The 21,895-nt window shown below is 48.0% G+C and overlaps 1 protein-coding gene and 1 pseudogene across 3 annotated transcripts in view; one reads left to right on the top strand and one right to left on the bottom strand.

Annotated features, from left to right (window-relative positions):
* DOCK8 (dedicator of cytokinesis 8) overlaps positions 1–11,276 on the top strand; it is a 220,126-nt gene extending 208,850 nt beyond the window's left edge. For both annotated transcript variants that reach the window (XM_032427435.1, XM_032427436.1), the window contains 2 exons: positions 8,934–9,104; positions 9,545–11,276. In XM_032427435.1, the coding sequence (XP_032283326.1) occupies positions 8,934–9,104; positions 9,545–9,605 (232 nt within the window). In that variant the 3' untranslated portion in view covers positions 9,606–11,276. The remainder of the gene's footprint in view (positions 1–8,933; positions 9,105–9,544) is intronic.
* Positions 792–3,423, bottom strand: LOC116646615 (annotated as a pseudogene). Its single transcript, XR_004302156.1, has one exon. The product of XR_004302156.1 is annotated as a small nuclear ribonucleoprotein G-like (transcript).
* Positions 11,277–21,895: the final 10,619 nt, after the last annotated feature.

The following is a 21,895-nucleotide window of genomic DNA, read 5'->3' as shown; positions in this document are numbered from 1 at the left end:
GTGAGCCTTCCGATGCCTCTTTGCTGAGCGCAGAAACGTAGGCTTGCCAGGTGCCTGCTGTCAGGTCCTGCCCCTGGACGGTGGCCTTGGACTCGGCTGTCGCGGCACCAGACTGGCCATAGGGGACCTGGCAGGTGGGCCCGCGGCGGCTGATGCTCATCCAGCCAGTTGCCAGGTCGAGACCTTGATCCCCTCCTGCCTTTTCCCACGGTAAGAAGAAAACAAAACAAAACAAAAACCACCTCAGAGTGTCTGAAGCCAAGAGGGAGAGATACCCCATTCTCTTTCATTCCTCTGCTCCCCAAAGTACTCAAGCTGTTTTAGACAGTGCCAGAGCTTCCAGTCTGGGTTTTTAAATTTTCTTCTTACCTTTCTGCCTTAGCTCGGGCTGGTGTCACCAAATACTGTGGACCGAGTGGCTGGACCAGCAGACACTTGGCTGGACCAGCTGGGAAGGCTCAGATGAGGGTGGTGGCAGGCCGGGCTCCCCGTGAGGGCTCTCTTGCTGGCTGGGCCTCCTCACGGGGTAGGGAGAGGAAGAGGAAGAAAACTCTCTGACAAGGGCACTAATCCTACCCCGTGGGTCCCATCCTCACGGTAATTTACACCAAAACACCTCTGAAAGGCCTTACCTCCAAATACCATCACATGGGGTGTTAGGTCTTCAACATAGGAATTGGGGGGGGCAGAGGACACAAACATTCAGTCATAACATTATCTGAACACTCTCAGCCTTACAAAGACTATGTGATCCTTACATTTATTTATTTATTTTTGACTATTATAAAAGTTTATAAAAGTTTATTTAACAAAAAAGTTCAATATGAAAATGCACACGACCTGATTTTTATATTGTAGTAAAACAGGTACTGTGGAGGGGACATGTGGAAGCAGTTGATTCCTTCTGATGGACACACCCATTGTTTATACTCGTTCCAAGGCTTCTAACGTGATGAGACTATTTCCTCGTGTTACCACCATTCCAGTATTGTTCTGTTGCCCACAGTTGCCATCTGCACTCATTCATCTATCACAAGATTCATAAACGGATCGAACCCCCGCAGTATTCCTTGGACATGTCTGCCACCATTTAATTTCAATGATAATTTCTTGTCCATAAATTTTTTCAACTCGGGAGGGTGAGCTTTGCTCATGGTGTCTACTCGGCGAGCTCAAAGATGCCTCCCTTTACGTTTATTTTTATATTGAAAGAAAAGACCACATCCTCCACGGCACCAGTCACAAGTTGTCTCTAGGAGAAATAGTTTGAGATACACCCAGACAGGCTCCTACCACACGTATGGTCACAGAGTCAGGACACGGAGCGTGGAGCGGTGGTGTTTGCAGACTGCAGTGAGGGTCTGTGAACAGGAGGGAGGGAGAATCTGCCCAAGGGGCCAAAGGAACACCAAATGCGTATCGTGTGGGTAGAAACAGAAGCAGGAGGTAGGAAGAGATTTGAATATGTGATAGGAAAACAAAGCCTTAAATATCGTGAGGGGTTGCTCTGCAGCAGGTCAGTAGGGGAGGACAGAGGAATGACTTCTGTCACTTTTCTAGGGTCACAGAGACCTGATCAGTGGGCTAAGGCTGCTAGAAAACTGAGAGCCAGGTGGAACAGGTTACACTTCAGGCACGTATGCAGGTGCATACCACCCCCCCACAAGACGCACAGGGCTCTGCCCCTCCCTCGTGCCTCCTGCAATGATTCTGAACAAAAAAAAATATCCATTTTTGTTACAGTGTGATCTTTTCCTCCTCTCTCAGCCCACCCCATCCCCCAGGTCTCATGAGCAAGCTCCTGGCCCTCAGGGCTGGTCCATGCTCAGGGATGGGGCACCATGCCCGAGGGTGGCTGGGGCTGATACTGGATTAGAGAATATTATAGAAACATGTGAACCCCAGGACTCTGTGACTCTTCAGGAGAAGCCCAGGGCCTGAGAGGGGTTAAGGTCAGTGTAAGGTGATGCAGGCATAAGTCTGATCTGGTGAACCACCCCCCTGTGCCTGGATTCTAGGAATCTGCTTCTGGGTGTCAGATGCGAGTGTGGACACCTTCCCAAGCCTGTAGCCCCAGTCTAGCCCCCCTTTCCCACATCTGGCATTAGGATGAGGAGAAGGGGCCACTGGACCTTCTGTGAGGGAGGCGGCCACACAAATCCAACCAGGGGCGGTAGAGGTGACTCCAAGGGGACAGCAGGACGATGCTGCCCCTGGTCTGCCCTGGGGTGCGCTCCCTACCCCCACAGTGCTGCGTCCTACAGCAATGGGGAGCACATAGGATGATGCCTTTCATTAGGCCATAACCCCTACTTCGCTCCCAAAAAGCAGGTAGTGTTGACTATGAAGCCCTCCCTGGTGGTCATCGCTTAGCTAGATCCTCACACGCCTGACACCGTTTCATCCCCATAAACCCACTCTACAGATGAAGGATATGAAGTTGAAGAAGGTTATAATGAGCCCAAGGTCACACAGCAAGTAGGTGGCAGAACCACGATCGAAAGTCTTCACTTGGGACAGGCTGTCCCTGGGTGTGGGGTCCGGCCGAGGCCGGCCAGGGAGGGAGGAAATGAAGGGGCTGAGTTGGAGAAAACCACCAGGGAGGGGTGCCTGGCAGAGCCATGGCTCTCCCACACCCACTGCAGGCGGCCACCCTGCCCCTGGTGCCCTGCCCCCAGATGACCCCTCCTTGCCAGTCCTCGGCTTCTCTCGTATCGCTGTCAGATCTCCCCACTCCAGCAGTCCCGCTTCCTTCCTGGGCCCGGAGTGGAGGTTTGCTAAAGAGGTACCAGCAAGAAGCTGAGAAAGGCAGAGTACTCCAAACTGGGGCTCCAGAGAGAATACCTTCCACTTGAGACCAAGGCCATATGCCTGGATTCTAGCTGGAAAGGCCATGTCTTCCCAGGGGCAGTGTGCAGTGTCGCAGCTAGCAGTGAGCTCCTGAGCCAGGCCGCTGGGCTTCGCGGACCCACCGTGCCTTAACTAGCGGTGTGACCTTGGGCAAGGTACCTGGCCTCACTTTCTCCAACTTTAAAATGGGAATTGTAATCGTAACTCTCTCTTGGATCTGGTGTCATGATGCGATGAGTCAATACACAGAGCTTAGAACAGGGCTTGGCACTTACTAAGTGATCAATCAATGTAACGTCATTTGGTGGGGCAGAGACCGGATCAATTTGAGGAGGGAACAGAAACTTAACCATCTGATTTTAATATAGACATTGTCCACCCATGACTTGGGTGCTTCTATAAAGTTTGTACCATAAGACACAGTGGGCCGAGGACACATGAACCCAGGACGGGCAGGTCTCTGGATTTGCACCTGACTGCTGTTCCTGCAGGTGTGGGACTCGGGACAGGGCATTCCATCTCTGCATTTTTTTTTAAGATTTTATTTATTTATTTGACAGAGAGACACATTGAGAGAGGGAACACAAGCAGAGGGAGTGGGAGGGGGGAAGAAGCAGGCTTCGCTCTGAGCAGGGAGCCCGATGCAGGGCTCGATCCCAGGACCCCAGGATCATGACCTGAGCCAAAGGCAGACGCTTAACGACTGAGCCACCCAGGTGCCCCTCTGCATCTTTCATTAATCATGAAAAACGAGGGACAGGAATATAAACTCTTTCATACTTCATCATTCTCATATCGAACAAATCATTTCTGTACTCAGACTGGGTCTATCGGGAATCATAACCATAACAACAATAAGTGTTCTTACTTAAAAATTCTAAGCACTTTATATGTTTTCACTCATTTAATCCTTACAAGCACAATAAGGTCAGCTATTATTATCACTTCCATATCACAGGTAAAGAAACTAAGGCATGAAAAGGTTAAGTGCCTTGCCTAATGTCACAAAGCTGATACTCCGCAAAGCAGGATTCAGAGTTGAGTGCTCAGGCTCCAGAGTCTATACTCCTAACTACTATACTGTGCTGTTCTCTTTAGGAACTGTGTTCAGTTGCTCATAACAGAGAACAGAAGTAAGATGGCTTAAATAACATAGAAACTTATTTTTTTTCTCCTAAAATAAGATCAAAGATAGTCATCCCAGAACTATATCATCAGTGACCCTGGCTCTTTCCATTCTTTTCTATGCTATCCTGATTATAGTGCATCCATCCTCATAGTCACAAGATGGCTGCTAGGGCTCTAGTCATCATGACCACATTCCCGGAAAGTATCAGGAGTAGAAATGAGGAAAGAGCAAAAGGCTGTGCCCCTTTAAAGAGCTTTCCTGGTGACTTCATTTTGTATCTCATCAGCCATCCCTATCTGTTAAGGGAGGCTAGGAAATGTCACTTCCCAGGGAGGCTCACCAGATGGAGTTCTGTTGCTAAAAAAGAGACTGGATTGAGGAAGGAACTAGCAATTGTTGGCCATCCCAAGGGACTGATGTGGGGGCTGTGCTAAAGGAGCATCACAGAGGAGGGAGGCCAAAAGATACAGAGATGGAGGGCTCCCTGACAACCCTCTCTGTAGGAAAGATACCTACCTCCTTACAGAGAGGCCCCTGGAGGTGACTGTCTACCAAAGCCAGGAACCACGTTCTGGAGTTAAAATTTCCTTCCTCTCAGTCTGGTTTCTGTGGGATTCTGAGTGCTGGAAACCCCCAGGCACATCTGCTATAAGAAAATGCTTGTGTTCAGTGACCTTATCAACAGAGGGGGAAACAAAAGGGGTGGGGGCTCTGGAATGCTGGTGTTATTGAGTGAGAGCAGCACAGTCTATTTCTGGACCTAATGACAATGTGACGATAAGGCCACTTAAACAATTATTTGCATTGTAGGTCTCTGTTGTGTAGATTTCCCAAGAGAAATAGCTGTTCTGGAGGCGGTCGATTTCGTGCATGACTCACTTTAGTTTATGGATTTAAATTAACATAATGATGGAGCGCCTGCTGGCTCAGTCCGTTAAGCATCCGACTCTTGATTTCAGCTCAGGTCATGAACTCAGGGTCGTGAGATCGAGCCCGGTGTCAGGCTCAGTGCTGAACGTGGAGCCTGCTGAAGATTCTGTCTCCCGCTCTCTGTCTTCCCCTCCCCCCATGCTCGCGTATGCTCTCTCTAAAAAAAATAAATAAAAATAAACCCAAAACCATAATGGAAACTATATTAATTTTAATAAAATCTATATTATATAGGGGCACCTGGGTGGCTCAGTCAGTGAAGCATCTGACTCTTGATTTCAGCTCAGGTCACGATCTCAGGGTTGTGAGATCAAGCCCGGTGTCAGGCTCAGTGCTGAACGTGGAGCCTGGTAAAGATTCTCTCTCCCTCTCTCTGTCCTCCTCCCACCTCCATGCTCTCTAAAAAAAAAAAATAAAAAAAAAAAAAACCATAATAGAAGCTATTTTAATTTTAATAAAATCTAGAGTATATGGGGGCACCTGGGTGTGGCTCAGTCAGTTAAGCATCCCACCCTTGATTTCGGCTTAGGTCATGATCTCAGGGTTGTGGAATTGAGCCCCATATTGGACTCTGTGCTCAGCTCGGAGTCTGTCTTCTCCCTCTGCTCCTCCCCACCCCTTACACACTCTCTCTCTCTCAAATAAATAAATAAATAAAAATAAAATCTTTAAAAAAAAAAATCTAGAGTATAGAATCCAAATGGGGGAAAGGAAGAAATACAGAAAATGTATATGAAATAATTCATAAGTTATAAAATTTGTTAAAATATAACTTCATATTACTACTACAACATCTGAAAAATTTTCACTCCACCTATTAATATATTTGTCTTTGTAAAACACTGTGTTCGTCTATTGCTTTGCAACAGGCCACCTCAAGACTTCGTGGCTTAAAACGACATTTAATTATTACGTGTGTGGTTCTAGGGGCTGGTGGGCTCAGCTAGGTGGTTTTCGCCCAGTCTCTCGTTGTCACCCAGACAGTGGTTGGGGCCTGAATTGCCTGAAGTGTTCCTCAGTCATATGTCTGGTGACTGAGCTGAAAAATCCTTAAAGAGCAGGTGGTTCCGGACTCCAGAAGGCACGTGTCCCAAGAGACAGAGCCAGGTAGAAGCCACACTGCTGCTTTTACCTAGTCACAGAGCATGTAAAGCCTTTAACCATGTCCAGGACACATGGTACGCCATCAGTGTATGTCAGCTGGCTCTTGTTACTTCTGAGCACGAAGACTAGGGAGAGTTTAGTTAATTCCCCCCAAGTTGTCAGAGACATTCCCAAGGATGCAGTCAGCCTCTCTGGGCCTCCTGCAGTCTGCCGATGTTGCAAACCCAGGCCTTAAAGTCATCCTGAAACTGATTTTATTTTACACATGGTGGTAGCTCGTAACTGTTAGTTAAGAAGCAATAGAAATGGAAGGGATGATGGTTAATTTCTCAGGATTCAAAGGTTATAAACCTCCCCTTCCCACCCCTTCTTGAAAACTTTGATATGCAACCTCAGAGATCGTATAGTTTGCTTCAATTAACGTCCAACTTAAAAGATTGGTGAAGATCCAGTTAGGGGAGTTCTTTTGGTTTCTGGCTGAGTTAAATCAAGTCTTTTTCTGCCGGGGGCTAATTGTGTAGGAAAGCTGTGGTCATGGGTTTATTTCTGCCTAGTCCAGGTAGCTTTCCCCTGTCCTGTAGCCACATTCCACCCTCTTCGCCTTCGGCTGTCATCATGAAAATGTGTTCAGTGGTAATACCAAGGATTTGGGTCACAAGGTCTGGGTATCCCCATGACTTACCCCAGATCTAACCCTGCTATCAGGAAAACAGTTTAAACCACATTGATCACCAGGATCCCATTCACCTACAGGGTAATAAAGAATTATTACTAATTTTTGCAGGTCAGCTAGGTTTCTACCATTATGGTGTCCCTTCAAGGTTTGTTGATTTGTTAAGTTCCCTTAGGTAACACAGTGTAAAATAAAAGGCAGGACTTTATCATGTTTAAATATGATTTTCTTCTTTGGTATGTAGCATACTCTGTGGGAGACCATGAAAACACTAGGCTTAACTGTCTACAAGTTAGGTCACCATGAGTTTTAATGATTTTCTCTCTGATGCTTTGCAGTTTCACCATGGTGGAGCTCCGTATGGATCTGTTTCTGCTGATGAGGGGATTTGCGTCCGTTTGCAATTCTGGAAAATTATCAGCTGTTATCTCTTTATATATTGCCTCTTATTTTTCATTCCCTTAGGTAGTCATTTAGATGTGGGTTGGGCATCTCCATTATACCTCCAGGTTCTTTTTTTTTTTTTTTAAGATTTTATTTATTTATCTGAGAGAGAGAGAAAGCACTAATGGGGGGAGGGGCAGAGGGAGAGGGAGAAGCAGGCTCCCCGCTGAGCAGGGAGCCCAACGGAGGGCTCGATCCCAGGACCCTGAGATCATGACCTGAGCCAAAGGCAGACGCTTAACCGACTGAGCCACCCAGGTGCCCCTCTATCTCCAGGTCCTTAACCATTTTTTTTTTTTTTATATTTTTAATTTTTAAAAAAATTTCTTTGGTGATTTCCTTAGATCTGTCATATAGTTCGTGTGTTCTCCATTTGTGTCTGGTTTATTTTCTAACCTGTCCATTGGGATCTTTTTCTTTATCTTAGTGACTCCTATTTTTATTTCTAGAAGTTCCATTTGGTTCTTTTCTGAAGTTTCCCTGATCTCTTTTTTCATACTCTCCAATTGCTTTCATCACGAATTTTATACCTTTTTTTTTTATTACATCTCTGTATTAACTTTGGTCTTTTATATTGTTCTGTCATCTTGAATTCTTAGTGGGCTGTTTCTCCTGCTTGTTGCATCTGTTGGTCCTCTCCTGTGATGATTGTATTGTGAGCTTATCTTTGGGAAGGGTCACTCTTTCTGTGGGTGGCCCATGAGCCCTGATGGAGAAAGGGTTTCTCCAGAGCAAATTTATATTAATTTCTGTCCAAGCCCTGGGGATTCCAGTCACCTTGGTTGCTTTTTAATTTAATTTCTTACCTTGGAGCACTCACCACATAGCAGTATAAATTTGTAACTCATACCCGTGTGTGGTGCAACCTAGAATTTCAGTTCTTAGGGTGACTTTCTTTCCCAGTGATGGCCCCAGACTGTTAGCAAGCTTTTATTCCACCTCTCTGGACAGTTGGCAGTATTTTTCTGGGCCCCCTTCCATAAATGAGGTAGCAGCTTTTCAAGCCCCTGAACTATATGCAAGTGGAATATTCAGAGCCCCACTTGGCCCTTGGCTGAGGCTACCTCTCCTGTCTCGTGCGGGCTCCCAGCACGCCACACCTCCCCCAGCCTCCAGGACCCCTGTGCAGTCTTGAAATTCTAATGGGCACGTCTTGGGACAACTGCCATGACATCAGCTCCTGCTATCACTCTGATTTGGACTTTTCTCCTCCTGTCCGGCACCTGGGGCTTCCCTTTCTCCTACAACAGATGTTGGCCGCACTTTTCAGCTCGTCTGTGTGTATGCGGCAGGAGGGGGGCTGAGTGGCGTCTGCTCGGTCTACCAGCTTGCCATAAGCCACAGTGAGTGTCTTGTGAGCAGAACAATGACCCTGAGTTTGGATCCCGGGCTCACCGCTTCCTCACAGTGTTATCTTGGGCAAGTGACCTAACATTTCTGAGCTCCAAGGACAAAATGGAGATAAATACAGACCTCCTGGGTTTGTTGGGAGAATTAACCAGATAACGCATGGAAAACTCTTCGTATAGTGCCCGGCATGTAGCAACTCAGAGCATCAAGATCTCTGGGCCACTTTTCAAGAATAGATTCCTGGGTGTTACTCCTTAGGGATTCTGATCCCTTAAATCTGAGGTACAATCCAGATGTCTGAACTTTGAAAGCCTCCCCAGGCAATCCTGATAGGCTACCAGGCTTTAGACACTCTTGGAGGTACTCAAGAAATGGTAGATAGCATCTAAGCAGCTCAAACTCCTGCGAAATACCACCTCACTTCCCGCCCCGCCCCTGATGTTTGCATCTCAGGTGCGGTGAGGCCGTGGAGAAGAACAAGCGTCTCATCACGGCGGACCAGAGGGAGTATCAGCAGGAACTCAGAAAGAACTACCACAAGCTGAAAGAGAACCTCAGGCCAATGATTGAGCGGAAAATTCCAGAACTCTACAAGCCGATATTCAGAGTTGAGAGTCACAAGAGGTGAGTTCAGGGCAGAGGAGGCCTCTTCCTGGGGGATGAAGGACAGGGCTTGGGGCCCAGCGGGTCAGGGTGCGCTCTGCTACACTCGGGAGCCGCACAAGCTCGGAGGACCGGGAGTGCACCCGGGGTCAGAGAAGCCGCCAGAACCCGATCTGTCCTGCCTCCATCCTGAGTGCCTTCCACTCCCTCTACCTTCTCCTTGACCTTCCTGGGACCCCTTCATGTTGGCCTTCTGCCCATGGTCTTCCCAGAACCCATTTCCTCCTGTGTTTTTTCTGGCGCTGGTGTGAAGGGATCTCAGGACCTTTGCACATTCACTAACTTACTGAGTTGCCCAAAGTCCTTGTCCTTTTCTGGTGGGTGACCCCCCCCCTTTAAAAGTTTAATTGATCTTTCTTACCTCTGTTTTCTCTCTCTCTCTCTCTCCTTTGTAATTTCAGAGACTCCTTCCACAGATCTAGTTTCAGGAAATGTGAAACCCAGTTGTCACAGGGCAGCTAGGAAAAGCTGTCCTCACACATGGAGACTGAGGCTCTGTGACCCTGGAGAAGTGCTCGCTGGTACTTAAAACACAGGACATTTGCCAAGCAGGATGGACTGCATACTCCCTGACCGGATAGCACTCTGGAAGCCTTAGAATCCCAGGGACCATGGGAATTACACCCAAATGGGGTCTGATCAGGTTTTGGCCCTCCATACTGGGGTTAATGGAGGGTGGTTAATCAGGGGAGCCTGTGTATTTATCAAATCATGGGTTTTCACAATATTGTACAAAACAAGGCTTAAACAGCGTCTCCTGCTGAGTGGTCGGTCACTCTCTACAGGACAGATGACTTCCTCTGGCCGTATTTGGATTTACGGGATAAACCCAAATTGCCCGGGGGAAAATGGAAACGTCCGCTGTCCCGTGCAGAGTGAACGTCACGCATTCCCTGTTTATGGGTGAGGAGGGTCGGCTGGCAGGACTGCAAAAACATGGTGAATAAATCCGTGAGGGGTGGCCTCACTAGAAATCTAAAAATCATGATGATGGTTGGAAACTTGGAGCTAGAGGATTTATTTGTGAACTCGTTACCTTCTTGGTAACGGTGGACTAATTGTTGTATAGTTATTTTTGCCTTAAGTGTTACTGTGTGTTAAGTTAATTTAACAAGCATTTATAGATGAGGACCCTGGACTCACTGAGTTAGGAGATGTGCGGTACTCTGCTGCATTCACTTCAATTCAGACACTTCTCCTGCAATACTTTGCATTTTTTTCTTCTGCTCCTTCTCGCCCACTCTTTTTCTCCTCCCGCCTGGGACCAAGTTTATTTTTGTAAAAGGACAATAGCTCTGCTTTCATGTCAGAACACCATGCTGTCCGTCGGCCTATTATATCGGCTAGAGTAGACTGAGCTTGGACTTCTTCTGGCAATGTACTGTAGGAAACATGAACAAAACTGTGGCTTGAGAATTAAATTATATATTTTTAATATGCCTGATGCCCTTGAATGGTACTAAAAATGTAATAAGAATGGCAAGCAAAATGTTTCCCTTTGCAACTCGTGTTTTTTATTTTGACACCTCTTAACTCTCGCAAAGCACTTCGGAGGAAAGGAAAGAGGCATGGGCCCGGTCCTCCAGACCAGACGGTGCTGTCCTGGGGCGTGCCTCTTATGTGGTATTTAATTTGGTGTTTATAAGAGAGAATTTCATTTGGATAATCCAGAACTTTTTATGCAGGAATTTATATTCTGAAAGAGATCTTTTTTTTTTTTTAAGCACAAAAGCTTACTAGTTTACATGGCAGACTTTTTGGAGTCTAGGCATTTGGGGAAAGGATTCTTTCTAAAGTATATGATACACTTAATTGCTTTCCTACCTGAGTACATATGATACACTTTAATTCCATGTGCTGTTTGGCGTCTTCTGTGTGGGGGGTACTGGGTGAGACTGAGGTCCGATAACATTGTCACCGTCCTCCAAACCCTGCCAGCTTAGCGAGGAGGAGCATCTCTGTGCATATAGCCACAATACAGAGCAGACTAGAACAGGCAACAGGCCCTATAGAACGTAACCTTTCATGAGTGACTCAAGGTTGGGCATCAATCACTCGCAACATCTATTATATTTTGCCCTCAAACAATAAGTGTTAAGTGTTAAGCACTAAGCAAATTAGGGGCGCCTGGGTGGCTCAGTCATTTGAGCGTCTGCCTTCGGTTCAGGTGGTGATCCCGGGGTCCTGGGATCAGCCTGGCGTTGGGCTCCCTGCTCAGCGGAGACCCTGCTTCTCCCTCTCCCTTTGCCTCTCTTCCTGGCTTGTTCTCACTCTCTCAAACAAATAAATAAAATCTTGGAAAAAAAAGAGTAAAGCAATTTAGGCCTTTTGGTTTTCTAAAAATTAAAGAAACCTGATATGCCACGATAGCATCTTGATTTTACATTGGAAAAGCCTTCTGTGCAAGGGTTTTGGAGGAATCCTCTGATTAGCTCATGCTGCCTCTCCTTCGGCAAGGTCAAGGGTGCAACTGTCCCTGTCTCTTAAGGATCTCCAGGAAGGGGCACCTGGCTGGCTCAGTCGGTGGAGCATGGGACTCTGGATCTCAGGGTTGTGGGCGCGAGCCCCACCCCCATGTTGGGTGTGGAGATTGCTTAATAATAAAATCTTAAAAGAGAGAGAATCTGCAGGAAGATGAGACATATGCTGCACAGATCTGATTGGGTTGTCACGCTTTGTAGTGTCTTCAAGTCTCTGATTCTATTCCCTAAGGAGTCCTTTCCATGACAGTGGGTTTGTTTTAAAATGAAAAACTTTTAGAGCTGCCATTGATAATTGTGGTTGCAAGTATGTTTCCAAAGACAGGGAGCCTTTGTTTTGCCTTGAATGTATTTTTAAATGCTTGTTATCTCAAACGTTGTAAAGCTGCTATTAAGTATCATTTTATAAACAAAACACCCTAAAGGTTCTAATACATCCCAGAATGCTGGATATGTCCACAGTATCCAGTGTATCCTTTTTTTGGACTGAAAGCAGTGCTTCCTAATCTTTTTCACACCAGGGGCTTAAATGTTCTCTATTGAGGCATAACAAATAGCCCGCAAACTCGTTAGCTTAAAGCAGCAATAAACAATATCTCACCCAGTTACTGCAGATTTGAAATTCAGGAGTAGCTTGCCCAGGCAGTCCGACTTGAGGCATCACATGAGGTTGAAGTCAAGATATTGGCCAGAGCTGCCATCATCTGAAGGCTTGACTGGAGCTGATGGATTCTGTTCCAAGGTGGCTCATTCCTAACGTTGGGAAGTTGTGCTGGTCTTTGATGGGAGGCTTTAGTTCTCCCTGTGGACCTCTCCCCAGATGCATGAGTGCCCTCCTGACATGGCCGCTGACTCCCCCTAGGGGGCGCGATACAAGAGAAGTAAGGCCAAAGTGGCCATGTCCTTTATGACCTAGCCTCTGAAGTCAGACTCCCTCGTGTCTGCCATATTCTGTGTTTTCGAAGCAGGCCACCAGGGTCAGTCCCCGTTCGGGGGGAGATTTATTAGGCTGTACATTTTGAATGGAGGAGTGTTAAAGAATTTTTGCACATTTTTGCACAATTCTGCATTTGTTGTCTCACTGCGATTGATGGACAAAGCTACTTGCTGATAGAGATTTCCAGTCCAGGAGCTCTGGCTGCCCTGAGTCCCTCCCAGGGGGCTGGGCCAGTCAACCTCAAGTAATATATATAACCCAGTTCCTGGGTGCACCATGGCACACCACTTGGGAAGCCTAGCCTACAAGTACTCAGTTGGCCATCTTTTGCAAGGGACAGAAAACCAAACTCAACCCAGTGTTTTCAAAGGGGGTGGTGGAGTTTATAGGCTCATGTAACAGGACAACCCAGAGATGTTGGTTCAGACGCATCTTGATTCAGGACCCACATAGCATGGCCTGGGTCCATTTTTCATCACTGCTTCCTCTTGGTTGGCTCCATTCTCGGGCTTTCAGCAGTGGCCCCTGGAAATTCTGGCTCATCCCTCAAGATGGCAGTCCATCAGGCCGTCCTGAGCCTCACAGCCTCATACATTCCAGAATTCTTAGGGGAATCTCTTGTTCGTTCTAATTGGAGTGGCTTATGCTAACCGAGGTTCTCCCCTCACACTAGCAGCAGGGTCAAACCACATGGCTAGTGAGAAAGGGACTAGAACCTCCTCAGGGAACTGGGAAGAAAGGGGAAAGGAAGCAAAGCAAACCATGGGAGGCTCACTACCAAACATTTTGCTTTAAAGCATTCGGAAAAAGGAGCTCGTGTGGAGATCAGGATGAAAGTTTCTTTCATATCCTGTTCACAACCACTGACCCTGCAGGACCGTCCCCAGGAGGGGTGATGAAGGGGATAGGAAGTCTAAGAAGGAGGACCTAGGGCTTAGTATATCCTGAAGCAAAGTGGGGACCAGATAGATAGGAGTGGGAGATGTCACTGCACCAGTCATTTGGCCTCTGGAGCGTCTTGCCAACGGTGGTGCACGTGATCCAGAATCAGAACTATAGAGCTGGGGAGGGGGGGCACTGGTAGGAGAGAGAGGGACAGGGAAATGGAGTAACGGTACGTTTGACTGCAGAAAGTCAAGCATCAGAATTGTGCCTTTCGCTCATCATTGTCTCCCCAGAGCCTGGCCCATAATGGACACTCAGTGGATGTTTATAAACAACCAAAATAATGAAAGAAGGTGGCCACCAGTGATGATTTCTCCCAGACTGCTCCTTTTCGGTAGCTCCGAGCTAAAAGCAGTACCTAAAGGAGGACCGTCGATCAGGGTCCATTGGCCCCAGAGGAATGCCTTTCCATTCACTCTAGGCTCTCTAGTGTCAATGCATGGGCAAGAATTAAGAGGATTTCCTCCCCTTCCTGGTGCTATCCCTTGACTCATCTTAAACTTTATCCATAATAATCTTAAACCTAACCTAACAGAGCCGGATTAAACACCCAAATCTGCAATGGTCACTAAGTTTGCGGTCATAGAATTCCTGGAGGAAATGCAGCATAGCCTTGGTTGAAAACGATGTGGAGAGCTGTCCGTGTTCCTGACCCCACGGCCTTGACGCTGCAGCACTTGGGGGCGCGGGGGTGGGGGGCACTGCTCTGGAATGATGCTGCTGAATCCAGCCCAGCTCCTAGTCTGCCAGTGTTCTCTGCCTGGCAGCTAAATGGCTTTCACCTTTGCTGTTTCCTTCACGCACTGGAAGATGGCAATCACCGGGCAGCACGGATAAGGGAGTGATTTTCCAGGTGCTATAGCTCCGAAGGATACAGTTGAAAAATCAGCTCTTGTCCCTTATCAGTTCCTTTATGCAGTGAGAGAACGTGACATAGATGACTACATTCTGTACTGATAACAAGTTCAGTTATCCGACAGGACTGTCAGGGTTATCAGTGAGATGATATAATAACAATAATAATTAATAATAAAATTAAAATAATAAATTATTATTATTATAGTAGACCACATGACTGCCAAAAGTCTCTGGACCAAGGATCAGAAGTCCTGGTTTCTCACTCCTTCACTTTCTAGTCCTGCCCCTCTGTGCAAGTCACTATACCTCTCAGCTTCAGGGGTTTTTTACTGTGAAATAGGGATAAATGTAGCTCTGTCTTCTTCCTACCTGCTGGGGAAATCCAGGGCGGTAATGAATGCGCGGGACTTGTTTTGGAAACTCCGGAGGGCTTGCCCCCAATATAAGGAAGCACTGTTTACACCCGACACCTTCAGAAAGTTTGGCCAGCCCCCCCACAGGTTGCACCCCCGGCTGGCGGCATCCATCCGTCCAAAGGCGGACGCAGGACAGGGGCCTGATTTCCCGGTAAATAAACACCGGGTCTCCTGAGCTTGAAGTGCCCGTGGATGCCGGCTGGCAAAGGCCAACAGCGAGGGCCTTCGGGGGAGAGGAAAGGAAACCCCATCCGACCTGGCTTCCCTCCCTGCTCAAGTGCAGCATGTTTCCAGTGCATTCCTCTGCAAGGTGAATACCCGGGTTCCAACAGCCCACCTGTGTCCCCCCCCCCGCAGGTGCTCCCCCAGGGTATCCAAGCACACCGACTCCCGCTGGAAACAGAGCTCCCGAGCAGCGAGCGGCGAGTCTGCCCTGTTGTCCTAAGGAACAACGAGAAGACACGGCGCCGATGGTGGACGTGCAGTAACTAAGCTGACGTGGCTCGTTCGGAAGCCTGGGCTTCATCTGCAGCCTCGCGCGCTCCGCTCCATCCGCTCCAACTTGGCAGCCAGGCCCCCGACGTCTCTAGATGCATAGGAAGCCAAAGGTTTCTTAAAAGGATTGTGTGGGGCCTGGCAATTGATTAAGAAACTCGATGGCCCGATCCACCGAGAACTGAGCCCAGGGCACCCCAGCAAGCACGGCAGTTTAAATGGGACTGAGAAATCCAGCAAGCCCTGGGGGTTTAGTGTGCATGCGCACGGGGGTCTTGGGGGGCATTTTTGTGTGTGGGTTTTTTTGTTTTCTGGGGTTTTTTGTCTGGTTGGTTTTGTTTTTTTTGTTTGTTTGTTGGGTGTTGGTTGGTTGGTTGGTTGGTTGGTTGGTTTTGCTTTAGGAGCAGAAAACTGTTCCAGCCTGTCTCACGGTGAGTAGTGGACTTGAGAAAGAAAGAGGCGCGCAGCATCAGCCCAGGGATTCCGGCAGGCTCCGGGCTCTTTTTTCTCAGGAGCTGTGAAGCTGCAGGAAAAGCAGTCCAAGTGGGAACCAAGTAAGGTAATATCATGAAGCATGGGCGTAGTCCTAAAATCTTCCCGGTCCGCTCCAACTAGAGGAGCCCAGAAGGTGCAGCTCAACGTGCATTCAGGAGGAAAGGGTAAAAGAAAGTGGGGGGCAGGGGGCGGGGCATCCTCCAGTGAAGTCTCCTGAGCAGAACCCCCACCCGTCCCAAGCTTGGTGTTCACCTGCCTGAGCTCTGATTCTCATGGCAAACCCACAGCATTGAGAGGCCAAGCGGGACAGCATTTCCTGCAGATGAGGAAGTCAAACCCAGTCTCTGCCCTTGGAGGACACCCCGCCCCAGGGGTGCGCATGTGTGCACACAGCTGGAGCGGAGGTTTGAAAGCGTCCCCATCCTCCATTACCCCTGAGCTCTAGTGGAAATCCAGCTACAGGTTCACCCCCTCACTGTGCACTTGCTTCTTGAAGCTTTCTTCCCTTTCCCACCCATCCCTCCCTGACTTCTCCCCCTCTAGTTTTATCTGTGTATGAGACTGTCACCCCCCCCCCACTTGATTGGAAGTTCTGTGCGGCTGGGAGCTCTCCCTCTTTTTGACAGTGAAGAGATTAAAGATCAGGAAGCTGTTATCCAAGTGGACACTAGCCCTCCTGGGTAGTGAAGACAACCCTGGTCACAGTCCACATGGGGATTCTTGCTGTGTAGACCAGATACCGGAGAAATTAAATTCTCCTTCAACTAAATGATGCCAAGTTGATCATTTTGCAAAGAGCTGGTCCGAGTCATGTTAATAGAGGACATAGCATTTCTTCAAATAACAGGAGACATTTGTGGCCAGGTGATCTTAAAGCTCACTTGGTTGAAGTTGCTTGTTCTTTACGTAACGAAGGAAAAACATCTACCGCAGTGCTCCCTGGAAGGAACCTGCCCAGGGATCTGATCACCCAGCAAGGTCTCCTCTACCTACTGGGCTAACCATGTTTTCTGACAGAGCTGGGCACAGGAAAGCCCACGGCACCAGCAGAGGCCGTAAATGTTGAGTTTGCAAGAAGGAACCAAGAAAGAATCAAGGAGGGGCACTCTATACTGGGGCAAAGAGATGGGGTTTCCCAAGACGGGGTAAGGACTCCAGACTGAAGGTGGGAAAAAGGAACTGTAAGGGGTAAGATGGAGAGAGGTGTGGGGGGCACACTGAGAGAGGTCACGAGATGGGGCTATCCCGGTGGGTATGCCTCCTTGGGAGAGCCCAAGTCTGCCATCTTCCCTGGAGTGGGACAGACTCAAGTAAGATAAAGTCACACTTTGTGGTCCTTCTTCACTCAGCTGTTCTATGAGGTTAATGGCATTTTAGTAGAAGAATGCATTCGAACAAATAAATAAAATCTTTTAAGAAATAAAAAATAAAAGAATGCATTCTCCCGAATCGCCATTGTAGGTGGGTGTTACCACATGAGGACATGTGCACCAGCCAGCAAGGAACAAGACCCACTCCCTGTGCACAAGGAACAATAAAAAGAAATCTGATCCCCACACCCTCCTCCCCTTCTGCTTCAATCAGAGGTAGCAAGAAATGCCCTTATGTGACTAAAAAGAAGGGGCTCTTCTCCTCTAGGGCCAACTTATATCCCCAGAGACCCAGGCATGGTGTTGTACATAACTCTTGGCATCTCATAAATAGCTGATACATAAAGACAAGCATTTCTGCTATGGCCCACCTTATCCGCAGCCCCTTGTTGAGAGCCTGCCCTGCCCACAGTCTCTGGACGGGGCTGTTGGCTCTTCTGAAGGACAGGCACCTGCTGCTTCTCGCACACCATGGCTGATTGACCAAGGAAACCAGTGTGATCCTGAGAGCCAAACAATGCCTCAGGCCCTGAGTTTCTCTCCTTTCCACTTTCCTGAGGTGTAGTTACCTTCATCTCTGTGAGACTTCTGACTCTTGACCATAGTTCCCTCTTTTTTTCTGAGGTGGCTTGAGTGGGTTTCTGCTTCTGAGCACCAAACAAACTCTATCAGGACCTGATTGCTTATGGGAATGCTAAATGCAGGCAAGATTTTCCTCTTTCTCCCCTTGAATCAGGATAGCCTTTGGTCCCCAGAATACAGGGAGGTGATGTGGTATGAGTTCTGGCCTCAATCTTAAGAAGCTTACCAGCTCCTTTTTTCATCCTCTTGGAGCTCTGCCTCCTTGGGAGAGCCTAAGTCTGCCATCTTCCCTGGAGTGGGACAGAATCAAGTAAGATAAAGTCTTGTCCTTCTTCTTCACTCAGCTGTTCTATGAGGTTAATGGCATTTTAGTAGAAGAATGCATTCGAACAAATGCATTTTTGGAGCTGAACAAATGCTCCTCTTGGAGCTCTGGGGATATAAGTTGGTCCTAGAGGAGAAGAGCCCCTTCTTTTCTACAAAAGAGGTCTGGCTATATAATGTGCAGGACCCAGGGTAAAAGGAAAATGCAAGGTCCCTTGTTTAAAAAATTATTAAGAATTTCAAGATGGTGGCAACAGAGCATTAAACCCAGCAGGGGCCCCTCTGGGTGTGGGACCCTGTGCACGTGTTGCATCCCTATGAAGCCGGCCCTGCTGGCCATCCTGATGGTGGGACCTCATGGAAAGACAGAGATCCCTGGCCTGGTCCTCGCTGCTCCAGCCATCCCAGCCAAGGTGCCTGACCCGGCAGGGAAGCCCTCTTGGATTTCCAGCCCCAGCTGAGCCTCCGGGGGGGAGGCGGGAGTGCACAAGTGACTCCGGGTAAGACCAGCAGAAGAACCGCCCGGCTGAGCCCAACCCAGATTGCAGAACCGTGAGCAGAGACGTGTTGTTCTTCACGGAAAGCTCACTAAAGCTCTCAGGGCAGATGATATAGTCCCGAGGGCCGCTTACTTGGGATGATTTGTTACAGAGTCACTGGTAACTGAGACAGGAAGAAAGAGCATTCACAGCGACAGGACACTTGCTGTGCTCCCGACCCTCACAACAACCTGCCCGTCGCCCCTGTTTGCAGGAGAGGTAGTAGCATTTCCATGCGGGAGGGACTGCCTCCCACCCCCCGGTTCCACTGTCAGTAAGTGGCAGCAGCAGAATTTGAACCCGAGTCTGACTGATTCCAAGACCTTATGATGTTCCTACAATAGAACAAAGAAGGACCCAGGAAAGGTACGTGGACCTCGGAGACTGTTGGGTCGGGATCCGGCGACAAACGTCATTCCCACGTTTCCTCTGGAATCCCAGAGTTGAAATGTCCGCCGGGGAAGTGATCCCTGATGGGGCACCCTCCCGTCACAGCTCGGTCAGCTTCTACGGTAATTCCTGTGCTCCTGGACGTAGCCTGCAGTGGGGCTTGCTCTGGTTTCCTGATGGGGATGATACTGAGAACATCGCATGGGATTAGCTAGGGTTAGTCACCGCTGATTTATGCACCTCTTATCCCCCAACAAACCTCAGGCACCTGTGGTCAACTGGGAATGAGGTGGGGATGCTGGGACCTTGTGCCCAGAAGGCACAAGAATTAATTTCAACAGTAGATGAAGCCAGAGTTCATTAAGAACCTGAAAGAGTTGTCCCTATGTGATGGCATCTGATAAAAAAAAAACAAACTTTTTATGTATGTTACTCGCGGTTTTGAATTTTCTTTACCGAGTCTTCTTGAGTGTCATCAAGGGATGAGTGAGTGTGTAGGCAGGTGCCCGTCTGTCTGTCCGTCTGCCTGTGGGTGGTGAACTCATCACACTAGGTCAGCCATGAGATCACGGTTAAATGCTAAGTCAGCCTTAAGCAAAAGAAGGACAGTCCCCAGCCCAGAGGAGGTGCTGGGCAGGAAAGCGGTGTGGACCAGTGTTTATGAGCACAGATCTGGAATCAAAAATCCCAAGGTCCAGTGCCTAGTTCTGCTTCTTACTCATCAGTCATTGCAATGGGCTGAATGTCTGTGACCCCCCCCTCAAAAAAAATTCCTATGTTGAATCCTAACCCCCACTGTGATGGTATTTGGAGGTGGGGCCTTCATAGGTGATTAGGTCATGAGGGTGGAGCTCTCAGGAATGAGATTCATGTCCTTACAGAAGGGACCCCAGAGAGCTCTCGCCCCCTCCCACCGTGTGAGGACACAGCAAGAAGTAGGCCATCGGCAACCAGGGAGAGAGACCTCACCTCACACTGAATCTGTGGCATCTTGGGCTCAGACTTCAGCCTCCAAACTGTGAGAAGTGAGTGTCTGTTGTTTATAAGCCACCCAGTCTGTGTCAGAGACACAGTTAAAGCAGCCTGGACGGTCTGAGATGGTGATGAACTTTGTAAGCCTCAGTCTCCTGCTTCCCTGCAAAATGAGATGCGTAAGGACTAAAGGAGATAGAACACGGTCAACAAGGTGCCAGGCTTCAGGCAAGGGCTTAATAAATACCAGCTGTCATTTTATTTGATGAGCAAAAGAAGGCAAACATCTGTTCTTCGACTCCCTAGCCTTGTCCCCTGTGTCCTTTCTCTGAAAAGTGTGTGATTTCTGTCTTCTCTTCCCTCTCCCCTCACCTGCCATCTGGTTCCCTCTTGCTACCCATCCCCGTTTCTCCCTCTCTGTCCCCACCTTCCTTCACCTTCTGCTCCTGAATTGGGGTTGAGCGTCAGAGAGGACAGAGGAGGATACAGGGCAGAGAGGCATTGGGTGCCAGTGGGGCTATCTAGACTTTTCTAGGAATTTTTCCAGGACTCTTAACATTAGGCAAAACCTCAGCAATCATCTGATGGTGTCCAAACCCCTTACTTATGGGCAAGGACACCTGGGCAAGAACTCAGGCCTCCCGGATTCCCATCCAAAAGAAAAGAAGGGGGGGAGGCCAACCCCATGTTTCCGTCTCAACCAGGATGGCCTTACTTCTCAAAGCACTTCCCCTCCTTCCTTGCTCAGCTGTGGTAATCTCAAATCGTACCAAGATTTTGGCCATGATGGACTCCCCTCTGTGCACCAAGATGCTCATCTCCCGGGACACCCATAGAAATACTATTAGTAAATATTATCCATTGCTTTTTTCTGAGACCTTACTATTTTCTAAGTAGTGTGTTAAGCACCAACTTACTTGGTTTTATTTTCTTTTTTGTGTTAAAAATGTTACATTTGCAACATTGGAATACATGTCTGACTTCTGAGCCAAAGTGAACAAAAGCAAAAAAGATACAAATGGGTTTTTAAAAGTTGTTTCTTCCTCCAAATTAGCTCTGTTCTGTTGTACAAGTCACCTTTTCTGAGCCCCCTTTCTCCTCTGTTCACTGGGGATGGAAACATCTGCAGGGCTATCATAAAGCTTAAAAGCACATCTGTCTGACACCAAGTATTCAATAAACAATAATTATCATCATTACTCCATTTTGCAGTTTGGCCAGGAATTGTGGGGGAGTTGGGATGACAGGTGAGAAAGTCAAGGACATAAGGGAAGACTAAAGGGTGTAATAAGGATAATAGATTTTAAATATATTACTCATTTTTACATTCTGTGAATGACGTTCTCTCTGATCAGTCTGAGGTTTCTCTGTGCCTTAGGGAGGACTGAGATTTTTAGAACAAGAATGCAAAGTGAAAAAAAAAGTAAAGGTCCAGCGTTTAACTTTCAAATTTGAGTTTCTAGAAAGACAGTTTTTAGAAGTCATCGATTGTCTGGGGCGCTGGGAGGCTCAGTTGGTTAAGCATCTGACTCTTGATTTCAGCTCAGGTCATGATCTCAGGGTTGTGAGACCGAGCCCCGCATTAGGCTCTGCACTGGGCGTGGAGCCTGCTTGGGATTCTCTCTCTCCCTCTGCCCCTCCTCCTGCGCTCACACTCTCCCTCTCAAACAAACAAAAAAAAGGTCATGGGTTATAGAATAAGAAAAGGATTTTCTAAATTCCTACCACTTCTGTTAACAGATCAAGGGTCTGAATGGCAGAGCTGAGGTCTAAGCCATCAGCAAAGAGATGTGAGTTTGACCTAAGAGGTGTCCTTGCTAAGCAGAAAAGATGGGGTGGTTTTTTCCCCCCTTTCCAAACTAGGAGAGTGCCAGGAAAAGACAAGACAGAGATTGGAGGAGAAAAAACGAGCCCCGTGTGTCCTGGCTGAGATATGGGTGGTACATACA

This window comes from Phoca vitulina, unplaced genomic scaffold (assembly GCF_004348235.1).
Source record: "Phoca vitulina isolate PV1807 unplaced genomic scaffold, GSC_HSeal_1.0 scaffold37, whole genome shotgun sequence".
Classification (NCBI taxonomy): Eukaryota; Metazoa; Chordata; class Mammalia; order Carnivora; family Phocidae; genus Phoca; species Phoca vitulina.
Note: the sequence above shows the minus strand (reverse complement) of the source record. Positions and strands in the feature narration are given on the sequence as shown.